Source organism: Physeter macrocephalus, chromosome 8 (assembly GCF_002837175.3).
Source record: "Physeter macrocephalus isolate SW-GA chromosome 8, ASM283717v5, whole genome shotgun sequence".
NCBI lineage: Eukaryota > Metazoa > Chordata > Mammalia > Artiodactyla > Physeteridae > Physeter > Physeter macrocephalus.
Genome location: NC_041221.1, coordinates 75,045,808 through 75,062,733, shown reverse-complemented (window position 1 = coordinate 75,062,733; position 16,926 = coordinate 75,045,808). Strand labels below are relative to the sequence as shown.

Here is a 16,926-nt window from a genome sequence, read left to right as displayed (position 1 = left end):
CTTTCCCACAGATCTACCATGATATTGATGGTGATCATCATCAAAAGTCTACAAACCTAATACAAATGGGCTTCCATTAATTGCTTTTGTAACCAACTGAGATAAAAGTAGAACCACAATTCTCCAATTCCAAAAACACTGAAAACCCAGTAAGTCAGAGTGATTTCAGCAGAGCAGGGCTCCCTTAAGGAGCTATGTCATGGTTCTCAACCTTGGCTGTACCTGAGAATCACCTGGGAAGCTTTTAGAACCCCTGCAACACAGGCTGCACTTCAGGCCAATTAGGTCAGACTTCTCTGGGGGTGGGACCAGGGCTTCAGGACTGTTTGTAAAAGCTCCAAGGTAATTCCAATGGGCAGGCAGAGTTCAGATAACAGAGTACTTAGATTAATTAACGATTCCTAATCTTAACTCACTTTCATTTTGCTTTTTGTTTTTAAACACATATTTGTGAGCAAAAACTAGGCAGAACGTTAGACCTATCATTAGACCAGACAGCTTCCTAGCCTTGGGACTTGTTTAAAAAAAAAAAAAAAAACCACATAAAAAAACTATGTTAAATTATAAGGAAAGACTATAACATGAAAATGTTACACCTCCAATAAGAATTTAGTTCCTTCACATTTCCTTGTCTGTAGTATTATATTAACCTGAAAACCCCAAAGTTCTTTTTTAACTTATGGGATAAAAGTCTGTCAATAAATATTCCGATTGTCTAATTTGAAGAAAAATGCTTTATTCGCATTCCACAAGGAGAATTTTATCCAGAGAATGAAACCACAAATAGAAGAGGCAGAACACTCGTGATAAGAGAACCAAATTCAGCTTATACCACTCAGCAGAATTCCAGTAAGTTGGCAATTTCTTCTACCAAAACCAATTTTTAAAACCTCAACAACTGCAATAAGAAATTTTCATTGAAGTGAATGAAAGGAATAAAATCTGAATCAGAATTTTTACAAATAACTGTGCATTCCGAGTGATCTTCTTGGAATATTTCTCCAGCCCCAGCCCCTTTATTTCAAAACCGAAACACTGGTAAGCTTTGGTTTGTGGTGGAAAGATGACCCCAAAAACAGAAGAGAAAAGAAAAAAGAAGAAAATCTACCCAAAACTTTTGTAGCCCGGGGCATAAAGAGAGACCTGCCAGAAATTAGGCTTGAAAACTTACTTTTCAGAAGGCTAAGAGCTCTGCTAAGGTTACCCCCTCTCCCTTTTTTTCCTTTTTTCTTTTCTTTCATGTTTCATGCAACAGTTCTGAGATCTCAAAATAGATACACATAAGTTACTAAATAATAACAGGCAAAAGAGGGCCAGCTTCCAGTGACATGGGTCCTAGATCTTAAGATTCCACATTTTGGATCTTGCTTCTGCAAATAAAGTTTCAAGATGTTTCCAAGTAACTTAAAATTGCTGTTTTATACGGTTTTATAGCTTAGTAGCATCAATTCCATTTCCAAACCTTAAGTTAGTATAAGAAGAAAAGACTAACCTAATTAGTCCTACTTATTGGTGGTTTGCCAGACTAGCACTGTTGACTGCACCGTCTCCACCCAGCTCACCACCTAAATCCACGGGCCTGGACTCTCCCAGATACACCCACAAAAGCAGATCTTGGATAAAGAGTTCCTGCTGCCCCTAACATTCTGTTCTGAGGGACTGTTCTTTGGATCTCCCAATCATTTCCTTCCAGTTTCCCTTTGGTGATGTTTTCCTAAGCTTCCTACATGGGGTCTCTGTTTTTCTCTGTCTTGTCTGTGTCACCTGGGTTGAGCACCTTGAAACACCTCACTTCCTACTGTTTGTTTCTGTTTCTGCTTCCTTCTCTTCCCGACTGGTCTGGATGAGTTTTTCTGGTATCAAGTCAGGTTTCCTTTCACATCCAGCTTTGGTTCATCTGTCTCCCTAGTGCCCACCTTTCCAGTCTCAACACCCACTAAGAGGTTTTCTCATATTACATATAAGTAACGAAGAGTAACAGCAAGGAAGTGACCCAGGGCATTAACCAATAACTGGGTTCGAGCCTCAGCATGTACTGACAATTGGGCCACTCCGTAAAATCAACAATACATATTATAAAAAGGAGGGTTTTGTTTTGTTTTCCTGGTTGATAAACACTTGTGGACAGAATCTATGATATTTTCGCTTCTTCATACAAAAGTAATCCACATTTTTCATAGAAAAATTTTTCATAGAAAAATGTACAGCATCATTTTAAGCTACCTTCTAAAATGAAGCTTACTTATGGCATATAATGTTACATGAATAAAGCAGGACATAGAATTCTATTGTTTACATAATCACAACTATGATTATGTAAACACACCAAAATTTAATAGTAGCTGCTTTGGGGGTGGCAGAACGATAGGGCTGTTTTTCTCTTTTTTTTTTTTTTTGGCGGTACGCGGGCTTCTCACTGTTGTGGCCTCTCCCGTTGCGGAGCACAGGCCCCGGACGCGCAGGCTCAGCAGCCATGGCTCACGGGCCCAGCCGCTCCGCGGCATGTGGGATCTTCCCGGACCGGGGCACGAACCCGTGTCCCCTGCATCGGCAGGCGGACTCCCAACCGCTGCACCACCAGGGAAGCCCAGGGCTGTTTTTCTATTCTAAAATTTCTAATTTTTCTACTGTGAGCATTTATTACTTCTGTAATTACAAAAAACAAAATTAATTTATTTTTTCCAAAAGGCTTATTTAGTACAGTATTATGCTTAGAACCTCCGGCACTTGCATCAAGCTCACTCTCCGCCAGCCAAACAGCAGATACGGCACCACTTCCTGCCCAGCACTTCACGGTACCGAGACTTCACAGGCCGGAGGAGGAGGCCAGCCAATTCCACCACCACTGCCCCTAGGGCCTCTACCTCCCTACCACCTTCTCCCACGGGGAAAGTTAAACATGCTCACAGAGTTCTTGTCGTAACATGTCAGTTTTACCAATCCTTCATTTTTCCATCCAAATGGTCATACAGTATACAGCTTTAGTCAGGTAAAGTTCAAGTTATCTTCAGTCCAGTGCAGGCAGCGGCTGATAAATTACTGCAGGAAAGTCAGCTTCAATACGAGTGTCACTAAAGCTGGGCTGTCCCATACAACCTCACTCACACTTGAATATCACTTGCTGAGAGAGCAGGAGTGTCACCTTCCAGGGGCTTCTGTAACCCACCTGAGACACTGGCACTCCTGCTTCACAGTCCTCAGGCACAAACTTAACTTTTAACTGGAAATCTGAATTTCTAATCAGGCACCTGGCTTTATTTTTTCAGATTCAACCTTTCAAAAGGAGAGTATGCAAGACAACAACTGACCAAGCCGTTTCCAGCTTTGCCAATCCGGCGGTGGCTTATGCATCTTTGTTCGCAGCTGGTATTCCAACGGGGCAGCCAAAGCCCACCCTCTCCACTGTATTTCCCAGAGGTTGTCCACGTTTCCCGCTAGATGTTCGCATCCCTTCTCCCTGGTACAACATTCACAGCTGCCCACTGTTGAGCTTCTATTCCTTCATCATATTTAACCCCATATCCTTGAGCCAAATGGACCCTTCCTTCCTTTTAATTTCCATATTGACCCATTTCATTTACCTTCTCTTCTACCCTTTCCTCCAAATGCTTTGCCCTCTCCTCCCCACACCCTACCTGCCCAGAATGTGAAGGCACTGCACGCTGAGGAGTCTCACTCTTCACTGTGGCAGCAGCAGAATCGGACCCCAGCGCACAACTCATACTCTCCCCTTTGAGCAAAAGGCCAAGCCCTCACAGTTATCCACAGAGAGTGGGGCCCTCACTTCTGGACTCACCATAAATATAATCTTACTATCACTACTCACTACTGTGGTGGTTCGGGGGCACCAGCTTGGATGAGGTTACCAGCTGTTACCCACTGGAGACTTTATTCTTCCAATCAGTAGTCATTTTCAGCGTATAAACTAATGGTGAGTTGGTTCCTGACGCTGATGGGCCAACGACAGCAATACAAAGGGAGCTCACTCTGGTGCTTCCCTGTCCAGTGCAATAAATAAAGTTCAAAGGCAGTCCCTCAGTCACACTGGTCACACATCACATGCTATATAGACATATGTGGCTACCTGGCTATATCTGAATAGTGCGGATACAGAACATGCCCATCATCACAGAAAGTTCCACTGGAACGGCACTGATGTCGTTTATGAGATCGCACTAAACTCACGTCGCACCATTTTGAATAATACAAATCAGCAAAGACATATACCTGAATGCCACATTTATCAGCACTTCCTTAGAGACCAAGCAGAATATAAGCACATATAAAGGAGAACGGTTTAGAAGTAGAAGCGGCCATGGGGAAAAGCCATTTCCGGTTCCAGACACCAGCTTACCACCTGATTCTATTATGTTCTTTGCATAAAATCAGGTGACCTTTTCTAATCCACCAAGTTCCAATGAACAACAAAGCCAATGTTCGCACAAGGGATAACCGTTCATAGACCTTCTCATAAATCACCGGATTAATGTCATACACGCTCGTCTCTCTCAAATTCTTTATCACATCCCTCCTCAGACACGATGATATTACTGACAAAACACTCCGATTAGGTCAGGCTACTACAATTTCCATAACGTGTGCCTTCTTACCCAGCAAGGATACCAGTTTGAGAACGGAGTGAATTTTTGAAGCCTAACCTGAAAAAAATCCTGCTATTTAATACTTTCAACAGCCAACACTCCTCCCCCACCAGCAACTTGTCTCGGTAAACAGTCTTCAAAGCGAACATTCCTGGGAGCATGATGCAATCTGGAGATGAGACATCCTGCATGTGTGAGAAGTAGCCAAGCTCTGGGCTTCAACAGCCCACAAGAGTCATCCACGTGGGCACGTTTGCTTTCGTTTCTCCTTCCTCTTCCCCTCTTCTGGACGTAAATTATTACTCTTACCTTATGTAGCAGAAATATTAAAGGTGTGCACAAAGCCCGGTATGGTCTCGTTTCTATTCCAATTTCAGTAGTACCTCACACAAGGAGAGCCAGAAACCACCTCTGGCTTGTGGCCAAACTACAAGCAGCACAGCCAACCGACGCTGAGGGTGCTTTCTCCTCACCCTGCTTTATTCTTGTAACTGCTTTGTTGCATGCCTGCACTCCCCAGGGAGTCCCCTGCACCGCCAGGCTCCGCAGGCCACCCACCTTCGCTATTAAGCTCACCCAGGGAGCTGTCTTGCTTTTCCCTGATTTCACATCAGCCCAAGCACTTGGTCACTGCCATAGCCACCACCACACCCCTGCAACTCCTAAGACTGCTCTGCTCAGGCACCTTCCAGGTGTGCGAGCTGCTTCAGCTTCACTGAGCCTGAAGAAACCAACTGGGCAATTTCTAGATTATCTGCTTCCCACTTATCAGCCCCAGACCATCCAAGTGCCCGGACGAGGCATCTGCTGATAGCCCAGCCTGTGCATGTCCTCAAACCCTCAAGAGCTTCATCAGGCTCTAACTCAAAGGTAAGTCTGGAGCCCTGATTAGCCCTAAAGAATTAGAAAATGCCTGAGGAGGAGATTTGGGGAGGTGCCCCTCGGGGAGTGGTGAATTACAATGCTTGTGAGCAGACAAGAATTCCCAGGGCCAAGGGGAGAAATACTTTCCCCTTGCCAAGGGAGCTCCTGGTTCCTTTGAAGGGACACCCACATCAGATCCATGCCCCAGGATAAGCGTCTGGTCTTTTCCTGAGGCCAGAGGATAAGATCACACAGGCTCAGCTCCAAGGGGCCCCCACTGGGTATCAAAATAGGATAGTGGTAAACTTGGGGATTCTGAGGCCAGGCAGGATGAAGTTATGAGTCTCAACTGCCCCATTTACCCTCTACCAGTGGGCTCAGTCACATCACCTGAAACGGAAGCTGGTAGGGCCGACCTCATAGGAATAACAAGGTAACATATGACAAGCCCCGAGCCAACATCTGGCTCAGAGTAAAACTGTGTAGAAAAGCTTGGATAGCTTTCTTTGTTTTGATTTGCTTTGTTTTGTTTTTTAGATTGTAAATGGAGACTGAACCCCTGAAGTCATAGTATTATAACTGATGCTGCAAAAAAAATTTACCTGTGTGGGTTTCCAGAAATAGACAAGGCTCCCAGGAAGGAAGATTTTATTTCTAAATAGATTTTCTTCTTGTCTCCTGCATACCTGGATCTGTGATACCCCTATATGCATGTTGGGGGAAGCAATATTTTGGAACATACCCAAATATAGACTGTCCTGGTCTTCATGTTCATTCAGTTGAACCACCGGGCTTTTCACACGCTGGAAAAGATAAAGTCAGGTGGCTTTTTTACAAGTTACTTACTTGATAACAGTAATGTTTATTTTTGTAAATGAAAAAACAACCTAAGAAAACATCAGTAAAGACATGTTACATGTGTCACCACACATAAACAGAAAACTAGTCTTGTACGTAATATTAAGAGCTAGAAATAACGGAAGAATCTGTCCCAAGCTGAAGCATGCCTAAAAGCTATCCATAGGTTATTTTATATTCAGAGAGTATCTCCCAAGTTCATTCTTGCAATGGCATTATTGGCAAACATCTGTAGCTATCATCTTCAAGTACAAATTTTTGGAAAGGGTATACAGTCATCTTGCATATACAACTACGACCCAGAAAGACAGCTAGGTTTGCTCATTAAGAGTAGAGATCTAAAATTCGATAAAGGAAGCAATTTCAAATTATTCTGAATGTGCCCTGGGACATATCCCTGAGGGGTTTCTTTTGCTTTGGGTTTTTTATCCTATGTTTATTACTGCTAGGTCTTCACTTCTACTTCAACTTTGGAGAGAAGCACAAAGATGAAAATGGGCAGGGAATCATTACCTTTACATTCTCCTTTCCAGGCGATGATCTGCTGGACACCGAATTCTTAATCTCTGCAAAAGGAAAAATTCTTATCAGGATCTGCTGATAGGAATTTCCATTAAAAAAAAAAAAGGAAGAAGAAGGAAAAGGAAAAAAAAAAAGAAACTAGATGACAAATGTAAATGAGTCGCTCAGAGCCGTCTGTGTGGAGCTAGGTTTTAGATTAGGCTTCTTAAAAATCAACTCTCCGAAGAGCAGAGTATCTGATAACCTGACAGCCCACGCTCTGGTATTATTTGTGTGGACCAAGACGTAAACAAGCCCAGGAGCTCTCACAGGAAATCCTGAGGAAGACAATGATTGTTAAATAAACAAATGCCTCTGATTCAGAAGGAAGGCTGTGCACTGACTGAAGCCTCTTCAAAACAGCACAGATTCTAAGGATGTGACTCGTACCCACCTGAGGAAATCCCACATGTCTCTTTCCTCAAGTGCCACCGATTTCATGTTTCAAAAGAGCCTAATTCATTCAAGATGAGGTTTGGTTTTCCCTTGCCCATTGTTTAATGTCAAGCACATCAGCACAGCCCTTGGGCTGGCACCTCAGACAGTGCCAGGCTCTGCACAAACCAGCCCCATGCACACCAGGGGCCTTCTCTCTGAATAGAGGCTTTCGTGGAAGCATCAGTGGTCGTGATGTTCTGGGATGAACAGAAGGTCCACTTAAGGTGTGCTTTTTCTCTGTGTCTTGATTGATTGGTTTTCTTCCCAAATACTCAGTTGCCCGTAAACAAGAACCACCGTTATTGAAATAACCACCAAAAGTAGGTTTGGGCCTAAAGAAAACAGAAGTGTTGGGCACTCCTAACAAGGGCAGCTGGATGGAAATCTTCACCCTGAATTTGTATTAATATACAACACTATGGGCCCAGGCCCTCCTCTCGACCCCTCAGCTTCCCTGCCCCCCAGGCCCTGCTGTATACCAGTTCTGGGGAGCCCCTTAGTTTTCCCACCAGGTCCATTAACTAGGCATTCCCTCCTACACTTTGACACTCCTATTAATTTAAGTCACGTGAGGCCTCAAACCTCCACGTGGATTTATTCAAGCTCTTCTTACTGCCTGGCAACAATGCCAGTTTCCATCCATGTTTCTGCTTAGAAAAAGTATAAGGTTTTCGTTTAGGTGGCTTTCCATGATGAATCTTAACAAGGTAAGGATGGAGCAGAGAAGTCAACAAACACAAAGTCATGATGTATTTCTTTTTAAATCTGCATAACAATAACTTTGAATTTGCTTTACCTCAAGCAAGTTAGTAATATATCTGCCCTCCACAACAGTATATTGCTCTTGAATTCACAATGCATATTAGCTTCTATGATGAAAAATGAAAGGGTAATAGCCTCAATTTCATGTGGTCATGTCAACTGACCTCAACAGGGAATAAGGACAAGGCTGTAGCTGACACCCAGCCTGGGCAGCTTTTGCTCCTCGGCATCCCCACCTACCTTTACATGCACACCCCACATGAGGCCTCCAGGTGGCAGCAGAGTACCATCTGCAGAACAACAGGGCCCACGATGGGAATGTCAAAATGAGACCCCCTCACCCTTCAAAAGCCTGCTGTTTAAGCACCAAAGTCCAAAACACTATGTTAAGAGAAAGTTTTCGTTCCACTGCACAGATGCAGAAAACTGATGTGAAGCATCTACTATAGTGTTTTACCATATGGGAGCACAGCAGGTCTTCTGTTTTAATATACATATACCCAAACCCTAAAAATTGGGTGAAGGAGGGTAACTAGAACTAAAGTTTCAACAGACACATCTGCATAGACAGCAAGAGAGTCACACACATTTTTATTGCCCATCACTGGATATTCCTTTAGAGACATTTCAGACCATATGCTTTTAAATGATAACAATTCTGCATTTCTAAAGAATTCTGTACCTACAGCACTGATGCAGAAGAATAATACACATTTTATTCAAGACTGCAGATGAAGAAGGCTCTATCGTCAGGTAATCCACCTGTAACAACAAAGGATGTGTTCACCCAGTAATATGTTCAGAGTCCACCCCAGTGGTATGTTCAGATTCCAGCTCCCTACCCCTCTCAAGAGGCTAGTCTTCATACACTGCCAGCCTACATTTTCTTTACAGTCTAATGCAATTTTGTTCAATATTCAAACGAATACTGCAAACTATGTTAAAATAGACGTCTTCATAAAACGTATAATCATTTTAAAAACAACTTTCAAGGTTATAAAACTATCTCAAAATCATTAAAAATATTTGTGGGACTTCCCTGGTGGCGCAGTGGTTAAGAATCCGCCTGCCAATGCAGGGGACACGGGTTCGAGCCCTGGTCCGGGAAGATCCCACATGCTGCAGAGCAACTAAGCCCGTGTGCCACAACTACTGAGCCTGAGCTCTAGAGTCCACGAGCCACAACTACTGAAGCCCGTGCGCCTAGAGCCCATGCTCCACAACAAGAGAAACCACCGCAGTGAGAAGCCTGTGCACCGCAACGAAGAGTAGCCCTTGCTCACCGCAACTGGAGAAAGCCCGTGCGCAGCAACGAAGACCCAATGCAGCCAAAAAAATTTAAAAAATAAATTAAAAAAAAAATTTGTGACAGGATAATCATGTATCTTTAATTAATCTAGGATGATACAGAACTATATCTTACAGCTTTTAAAGAATTTGGCACTCCTTCCAACCAGAGTTTAATTAAATTGCTCCAGGAGAGTTTCTGCTAAATGACGAGGATCCTTTTACACTCACCCACTGCACCACCAACTGCACAGTGCAATCAAACCACTCATTGCTATAGCAACCTTCAGCAGATAATGATATCAGTAACCCCAAGCTATTCTGTTTTAAAGGCCTATTAATCTTGCCTTCAAGGCCTACCCAGAAGTAAGAATCTCCACCTCCTAAATCAGATTTGCCAAACATCATAAACATGTTTTTTATTGCCATACTATAATGGATCAAGAAATAATCTCTAATATTCATGTTCACCGGGGACACTGTACTAGCAAACAGCATAAGATCAATACCAGTGTATTGTTAGGAAACAGATTAGCCTAACAGAGCTCAACTCTGTGCACAAGTCATACCGTCTCCTTTTGAGAAATGGGACCATGGAGGATAGACTTAAGCAAAGAGAAAGCTTACATAGAAAATACAGGGTGCTCAGTATTCTCCTTCAGCTACAATTTGCTGTGTCATCTGACTCCTCCCCCAGGAAGGAGGCAAAAAGGATCTCCATCAGAGCCAGCCAGACAACGACTGCTGCTTCACCCCGACCCTCAGGTTCGGCTCTCCACGATCAAGTTCCCAACTGGGTTAGACAGGCAGGGCAGCATCAAAAGCACAAAGGAGAATGCGGGTCATGCTCTCAGCTTGCTCTGTCTGCCCCACAAATGCCCAAAGGGACTCATAGGGTAGTTCACAGTCTTTGAATGAATCCTCTTCTCCCAATAGACTATTAGCTCTGGGAAGGCTGGGTCCAAATCAATTTAAGCCCAACACCTGTATCTCCAGGGCCAAGCAGGGTGCCTAGCATATTACAGATGCTGAATAAATGTTTCTCTCTTCGATGTAGATCTGATGGCCCAAAATAACTGATGAGATGTAATAGATCATTAGGGACAAGAAAGGGAAAGTTGTTTACTTTATTAAAATACTAATTCAAATACTCCAATACCGGTGCTACTTCATCACAACTTCTGAACTGCCAGCTGGATGAGACAGATGAATGCTTTTCCCCTGGCTTCCTCCCACCCCTCCAGCTCTGCAAGCCCAAAAGTCACCCTTTCCTCTCTAGTTACGCACTGGAGTTTCGCTAAGAACTTCACTTCACGAATCACCTTAATATTTTACCCTAGTGTGCATGTCTGATTCACAAATGCTAGAGAATTAAAATGGCAAAGGGAAAAAATTTGAAAAACCATCTACCGCTCTCAATTCAGAGGCTATTGTAACACTCTGAACTTTTGTTTCAGTATCTAAATTACTCCCCTTTTTTTTTTCTAAAGGTGAGAATACTAATCCCACCTTTACTAATGCCAACTGATAGCTGTTGGCATTCCCAGGATAAATATGGACTGGGAGAAACAATGAGGCACTTATCAACAGAAATATCAACATGAGCCCTGTTAGTCCATGAGTCCCAACGTTCCATATAATTTAACAAGCTCAACCGGGCCCCCAGTGATCCGGGCCCCCAGGATCAGCAGTCAGGGAGAGGATGTCAAGGCGAGAGAAGATCTCAAGCAACTCAAAACGTGTTCTTTTACAATATAATTTTTACATTTCTACTCTGCATTCTTTCGGAAAAAAATTAAGACATCTTTTTTGAAATATGTAGTGGTTTTTTTTTTAATTCAAATTATTCGTGACACTTTTTTGAGTCACAAAAGTAATTAAGAAAACTTGGAAGGGACTGAGAAAAAAAATCCATAAATCCACCATTAATGGTTTAGTATATTCCCTTCACACATATACACATATATATTTGTATTTGTATATTTGTATTTGTATATATATGTATGTATATACATATATACATATATGCATGTATATACATGTATATGTATGTATGTATGTATACATATATATAACAGCTTTGAGGTATAATTCAATACCATACTATTCATCTATTTAAAGTGTACAATTCAATGATTTTTAATATACTCAGAGCTGTGCAATCATCACCACAACCGTTTTAGAACATTTTCATCACCCCAACAAGAAACCCCATACCCATTAGTACTCGCTACCCATTTCTCCCCGACCACCACCGCTCCCACCCAGCCCTAAGTAACCACTAATCTACTTTCTGTCCTAATGGATCCCATTTTGGATACTTCACATAAATGGAATTATACAATATGTGGTCTTTTGTAACTGGCTTCTTTCACAAGGCATGTTGTCAAGGTCCGTTTGTGTTATAATGTGTCAGAATCTCATTCCTTTTTATTGCCAAATACTACTCCATTGTATGGATAGATCACATTTTGTATATCCATTCCTCAGCTGATGGACTTTTTGGATTGTTTCCATTTGGGGCAGTTATGAATAATGCTGCTTTGAGCATTTGTGTGTAAGTTTAAGGAGATCTATGTTTTCATTTCTCTTGAGTATATATCTAGGAGTGTCATCACTAGGTCATATGGTAACTCTATGTTTAATATGCTTTTATAAAATAGATTTTTTACATCTAGAGTGTGCACTCTCTCCCACCCTCCCCACCCCCCATCCCCATAAAATCTCAAACAGTCAAAAATTAAGTCATGGAGTAAAATAAAAGATATCATCCTCAGCTCCAAAATTTGGTGGCAACTATCAACTAAGCAGAAGCTCTAAATCATTATACTTCAAACTGAGGTCAGGACATAATTTTCCTAATTTACTCAACTGCTTGAATAAAATGAGGCAAAGTCATCTTTCAACAATATAAACAAGATTCAATTTTCTCTTGGGAATATTTTTATGTCCCTAAGATTTCACACTTAGAGTCTATTTCAATTCAGGGGGAAAAACTCCATAAATATACCTTCAACTTATAAGCTTATTTCAACTGTATTAGACTCCTCAGTTGATATGCTTAGTAAATGCTTGTCCTTCCTCCTAACCTGCTAATCGGACCCAGCTGGAACAAAGTATCCATAGCAGATGGGAGCAGAATCCGTTGTATCTAGGTGAATTCTGAGGAATCTGAGATTCTCTCCAGCTCAAACTAGGATTCTTTAATTCTGTGATGAACTGGGGGAGGCAAGGTGGAGAATTTTTCTTTATATGTGAGAAAATACTAATATTATTATAACAATACACAAAATAAGCATCATATCAGCTTGAGATCTTATTTTGGCCTTTTAAGGATGAAACTCATTCTCTTCTGTAGGCAGGAGGAGAACATGGACTGGCAAAGTCAGTCTCTAAAAGAAACAGAGAGAACACTGAGCCTCTCTGTCAAATGAAAGAAGCACAGGTGACTTCCTGGGGCTAGGAAGTACATTCTCCAGGTATGGAGTGTAAGTGTCTAGCAAATGCCCAGGTACCTAGCTTCTAGGCGAGCAACACTGACCAAGTCCTTGGATGGATATTCCACAATGAGGCTAAGATAAGAGCTGTGTATCCAGCTGAGTAATCACCCCTGCAGAACAGCCTCCCTAATTGCTGTCCTAAATCCCCAACACCTCAGGTCCCAGCCACCCTGGTTAAAGGACCTGCATCTTGATAAGACATTGGAACCATATTCAACAGTTCTAAAAAGACATTGGGCCACAGTATTCAAAACGAAAAATCTTGGAAAGGAAGTTTTGCACGGATAAAAAGACTTCTTGGTTTTCCCAATAATATCTCACAGGAGATATTCAAATAAGGAGAATCCATCATATGATATCGCTCATATGTAGAATCTAAAAAAAGGGTACAAATGAACTTATCTACAAAAGAGAAATAGAGTTACAGTTGTAGAAAACAGACTTACGGCTACTAGAGGGAAAGGGGAGAGGGATAAACTGGGAGACTGGGATGGACATATACACTCTACTATATATAAAACAGATAACTAATAAGAACCTACTGCATAGCACAGGGAACTCTACTCAATACTCTGTAATGGCCTCTATGGGAAAAGAATCTAAAAAAGAGTGGAGATATATATATATATATTATATATATTATATATATAACTGATTATATATATATAATATATATGACATATAAAGTTATATATATATATATATATAACTGATTCACTTTGCTGTACACCTGAAACTAACACAACATTGTAAATCAACTAGACACCAATAAAAATTAAAAAAAAAAAAAAAAAAAGGAGAATCCACCACACAAATCTCTCTACCCATTTCACTCACTTAGAGCACACAGAGAAGAGCTGCACCCCCATCTAAGGAATGTTCCAGCAGGAAATCTGCTCACCTGGTCACTATGAGGTGAAGAGCTATGTCCTGATATCTCAGCACACACATGATCACCACTAAGTCCGCTCTAGCCACGTGCTATAACTTGCACTCATCACACGATAGTGTTGGCTAAGCATCCACAGTCAGATACTGATCAAGGTGCCCCACCTGTATTTTCTCATTTAAACTTTATTTTGAAGGAAGTATGAAATGACACTCCCACTCCACCATTTTCCACAAAAGGAAACACAGCTGAGTAACTTGCATCCTGTTCAGAAGCCAGTTCATGGAAGAGCTGAGGGTTTTAGCAGAGTCTGCTTGTTGCTGATGTGTCATCAAGACCTGTCCCTGCATGTGGGTCACAATCTCCCATTGTAAGGACTTTATGAGACAGGTAGGTCACATGGAAGAGAGCTCATTTCAAGGCAACGATTCCAATTTTGTACTTTTCCATCACACAAAAGCTGGAGAGAACTCTAGAGCAGCAGTCCGAAGACTAAATAGGAAAACAGTCTGTTAGAGAAGGGTGGTAGGTATCTACAGTGCGGTGGGTAACAATTTACCCACCTGAGTTCTGACTGCCTGAGCAAGCTGTGTCACCTCACACAAGTTATGTGACCTCTCTCTGCTACCACCTCCTTGTGCACAAAATGGGGAGAAGTGACTCCTGACTCCCAGAAATGTCCCTCTCTCCATGGCCACTGGGACGTGTGCTCCCTGAGTGTGCAACCTTGGCTCGGCTCCCAGCTGCATCCCCAGCGCCTCGAGCAGTGTTCAGCACTCCACAAAGGCATGAGTGAAATTCAATGAAAGTAAACTCCATGAGATGGGGGCTTTTTCTCTTTGCCTTTTTGGTTATTGCTTCATCACCAGTGCTGAGAACAGTGCGAATGGGTGCTCAGAGAAGACTTACTGAATGGGTAAGTCAATGGGCCTGTAGGGCTCCCGTCTGCCTGCCTAGACCGGGCCTTGAGTTTGGACCCATGGCCTCTCGCACAGGATGGTGAGGAGGAAGCCCCTCTGAGCCCACTGGGAGCTGCTGCCTCAGCCCTGAAGGAGATGATTTTGCCCTCTCCCTTTGTGACTGGCACTCGTGTCCCAATCCCTACTCCTTATGTCCTTGTAAAATGAGAACGTGGAAGATAATTAATGGGGAGAAGTGAACACAGTAAAGGACTAGTCACATAAAAGTCGAGACAGCAAATGACACAGGGTGTTTAAAAAACTCCAAAATAATGAAAGAAAATGGATTCATACAGCGAGTGGTCAACACTATTGCAATGGTTGCTTGTCTTATGGCCCCATAGACTCTAGGCAGGCAGCAGCCTCCTGAGCAACATCAAAAAGTACAGTGGGCTGTGTGGCGAGGCATGGGTGATCTCAGTCCTCAAGATGACCATGAGTAGTTTTAAAAATGCCTCACTAGCTCCCTCCCAAGCGTGAGCATTATGTACTAATAGATGGAGAGAACCCACATGATCGTGAAAAAGGAGGACATAAGCTTAAGAAAGGACAGGATCAGGGGAGACGAGGAAGAGCAACATTTCCAAAGCACCTTCCACAGACCACTTTCATGAGATGCTGAGAACTAAGAGAAAGGGATTCTCCCATGGTCAAGTTAGAGAACTGTTAGGTTAAACACGAAACACAGGTTTCTTGACTGCAAGACTTAACGAGAACCTACAAAACGTTAAATGTATTCTCAGTTTCCAATAGGGGGGTTTCATATATAGCATTTCCTACTTATTTGGACAAAGAATACTTATTTTTCAGAGCATCTTCCAAGGTTGGTGTTCGGTACAATGCTCTTTAGGAACTCCTAGAGCAGGAGATCAAATAACGAAAAAGGCGGCAAGGGACAAAACGGAGTCAGTTGGTGGATCAATACATACTCATAATTAGCTTATTCATCCGAACACAGTGAAAATGAGGTGACCTTGTGGCCATATAATTCATTTGGAATAACATCCCATCATTCTGGGAGGACAATTACAATAATGAAGTTATCAAAACATAATTGGTTCAGAGACAATAATAAAACCATTTATCACACTAACAGAGACAAAGTAAATTTCCAAGCTAAAGGTATTATAATCTTTTAATCAATGGCAGCTACAGATACACACTTAAAAGTTCCCTTTCTACCCACTGCCCCAGGAGGGAGAACATTATCTATTAAGAATCTTCTGTGAGATCTCAAAGGGAAAGTTTGCTTTGGGGGTTAAAGGGAAAAAAAACAAACAACCAAGCTCTTACACTCAAAATGTTTTGTTCTTCCAGCTGAGTCACCTGCAGGCTTATGAATGAACAAAAGCTAACTGAATGTTTTCACTTTAGGCGAATACTGCCCTCTGCTGGAATGTGCACACAGTTTCTAACATGTCCTCCAAACGTATGCAGATAAAAGCACGGTCTACAAGGTCTGTAAAATATACACATTAATTATTTGACGTTAGAGAACTTGAGTTTCTGTCCAAATTCTTTTGCTTATTGGTTGAGTGACTTCAGTCCAGCTGGCATCCAGGTATATTAACTTGCCTGCCCCCCTGGGCCCATCAAACTCAACCTGTCTAAAACTGAGTAGGTATTTTGTCACGATCCTGCTTCCTGTAAGGCCTGTCCCGCACAGGGACACACCAGCAATGGAAGAATCACCCTTCTCCCTTGCCACTGACACCCACCTGACATCCTACACCTTCAGGACAGTATCCATCGGTCCCTCTGTCTCCAATCTCATTATACTACTATGGTGCAGACTGTCTTCTGCATTACTCTCAGCAGCCCCTGGCCCCTCTAACCCATTCTTCACACTCTCACAGAGTGACCTTTCTAAATAACAACCTGATCTAATTTGCTTAAAACAGTTCCCAGAGCTGTCAAGGTGGAGTTCCAGTTCCTTGCCTTGTGTACAAGCCCTGCTGATCTGCCTCTCTTTCAGGCCTATGTTCCTGGCATCATATACACACCCCTATACTCCAGGACCACAAAACAACTTGCATCTCCCCCAGCGCATCATCTGGTTCAGGGCTCTGTACTGCATATAGTCCCATTGTCTAGAATTCCCTTCCCTCCCTTAGATCACAGCTCCAGGGTCACCTCCACCAAGAAGCTTTCCCTGACCACCCCACCATCACACACCACAGAGTTCTCACAGTATTACTTGCCTGTGA

The 16,926-nt window shown here is 42.5% G+C and overlaps 1 protein-coding gene across 1 annotated transcript in view; it reads right to left on the bottom strand.

Annotated features, from left to right (window-relative positions):
• ARHGEF28 (Rho guanine nucleotide exchange factor 28) overlaps positions 1 to 16,926 on the bottom strand; it is a 325,739-nt gene that overhangs the window by 155,724 nt on the left and 153,089 nt on the right. Inside the window, exons 9-10 of the mRNA XM_024122262.3 lie at positions 6,837 to 6,889; positions 6,208 to 6,268 (exon numbers count right to left, since the gene is read on the bottom strand). Of these exons, the coding sequence (XP_023978030.1) occupies positions 6,208 to 6,268; positions 6,837 to 6,889 (114 nt within the window). The remainder of the gene's footprint in view (positions 1 to 6,207; positions 6,269 to 6,836; positions 6,890 to 16,926) is intronic.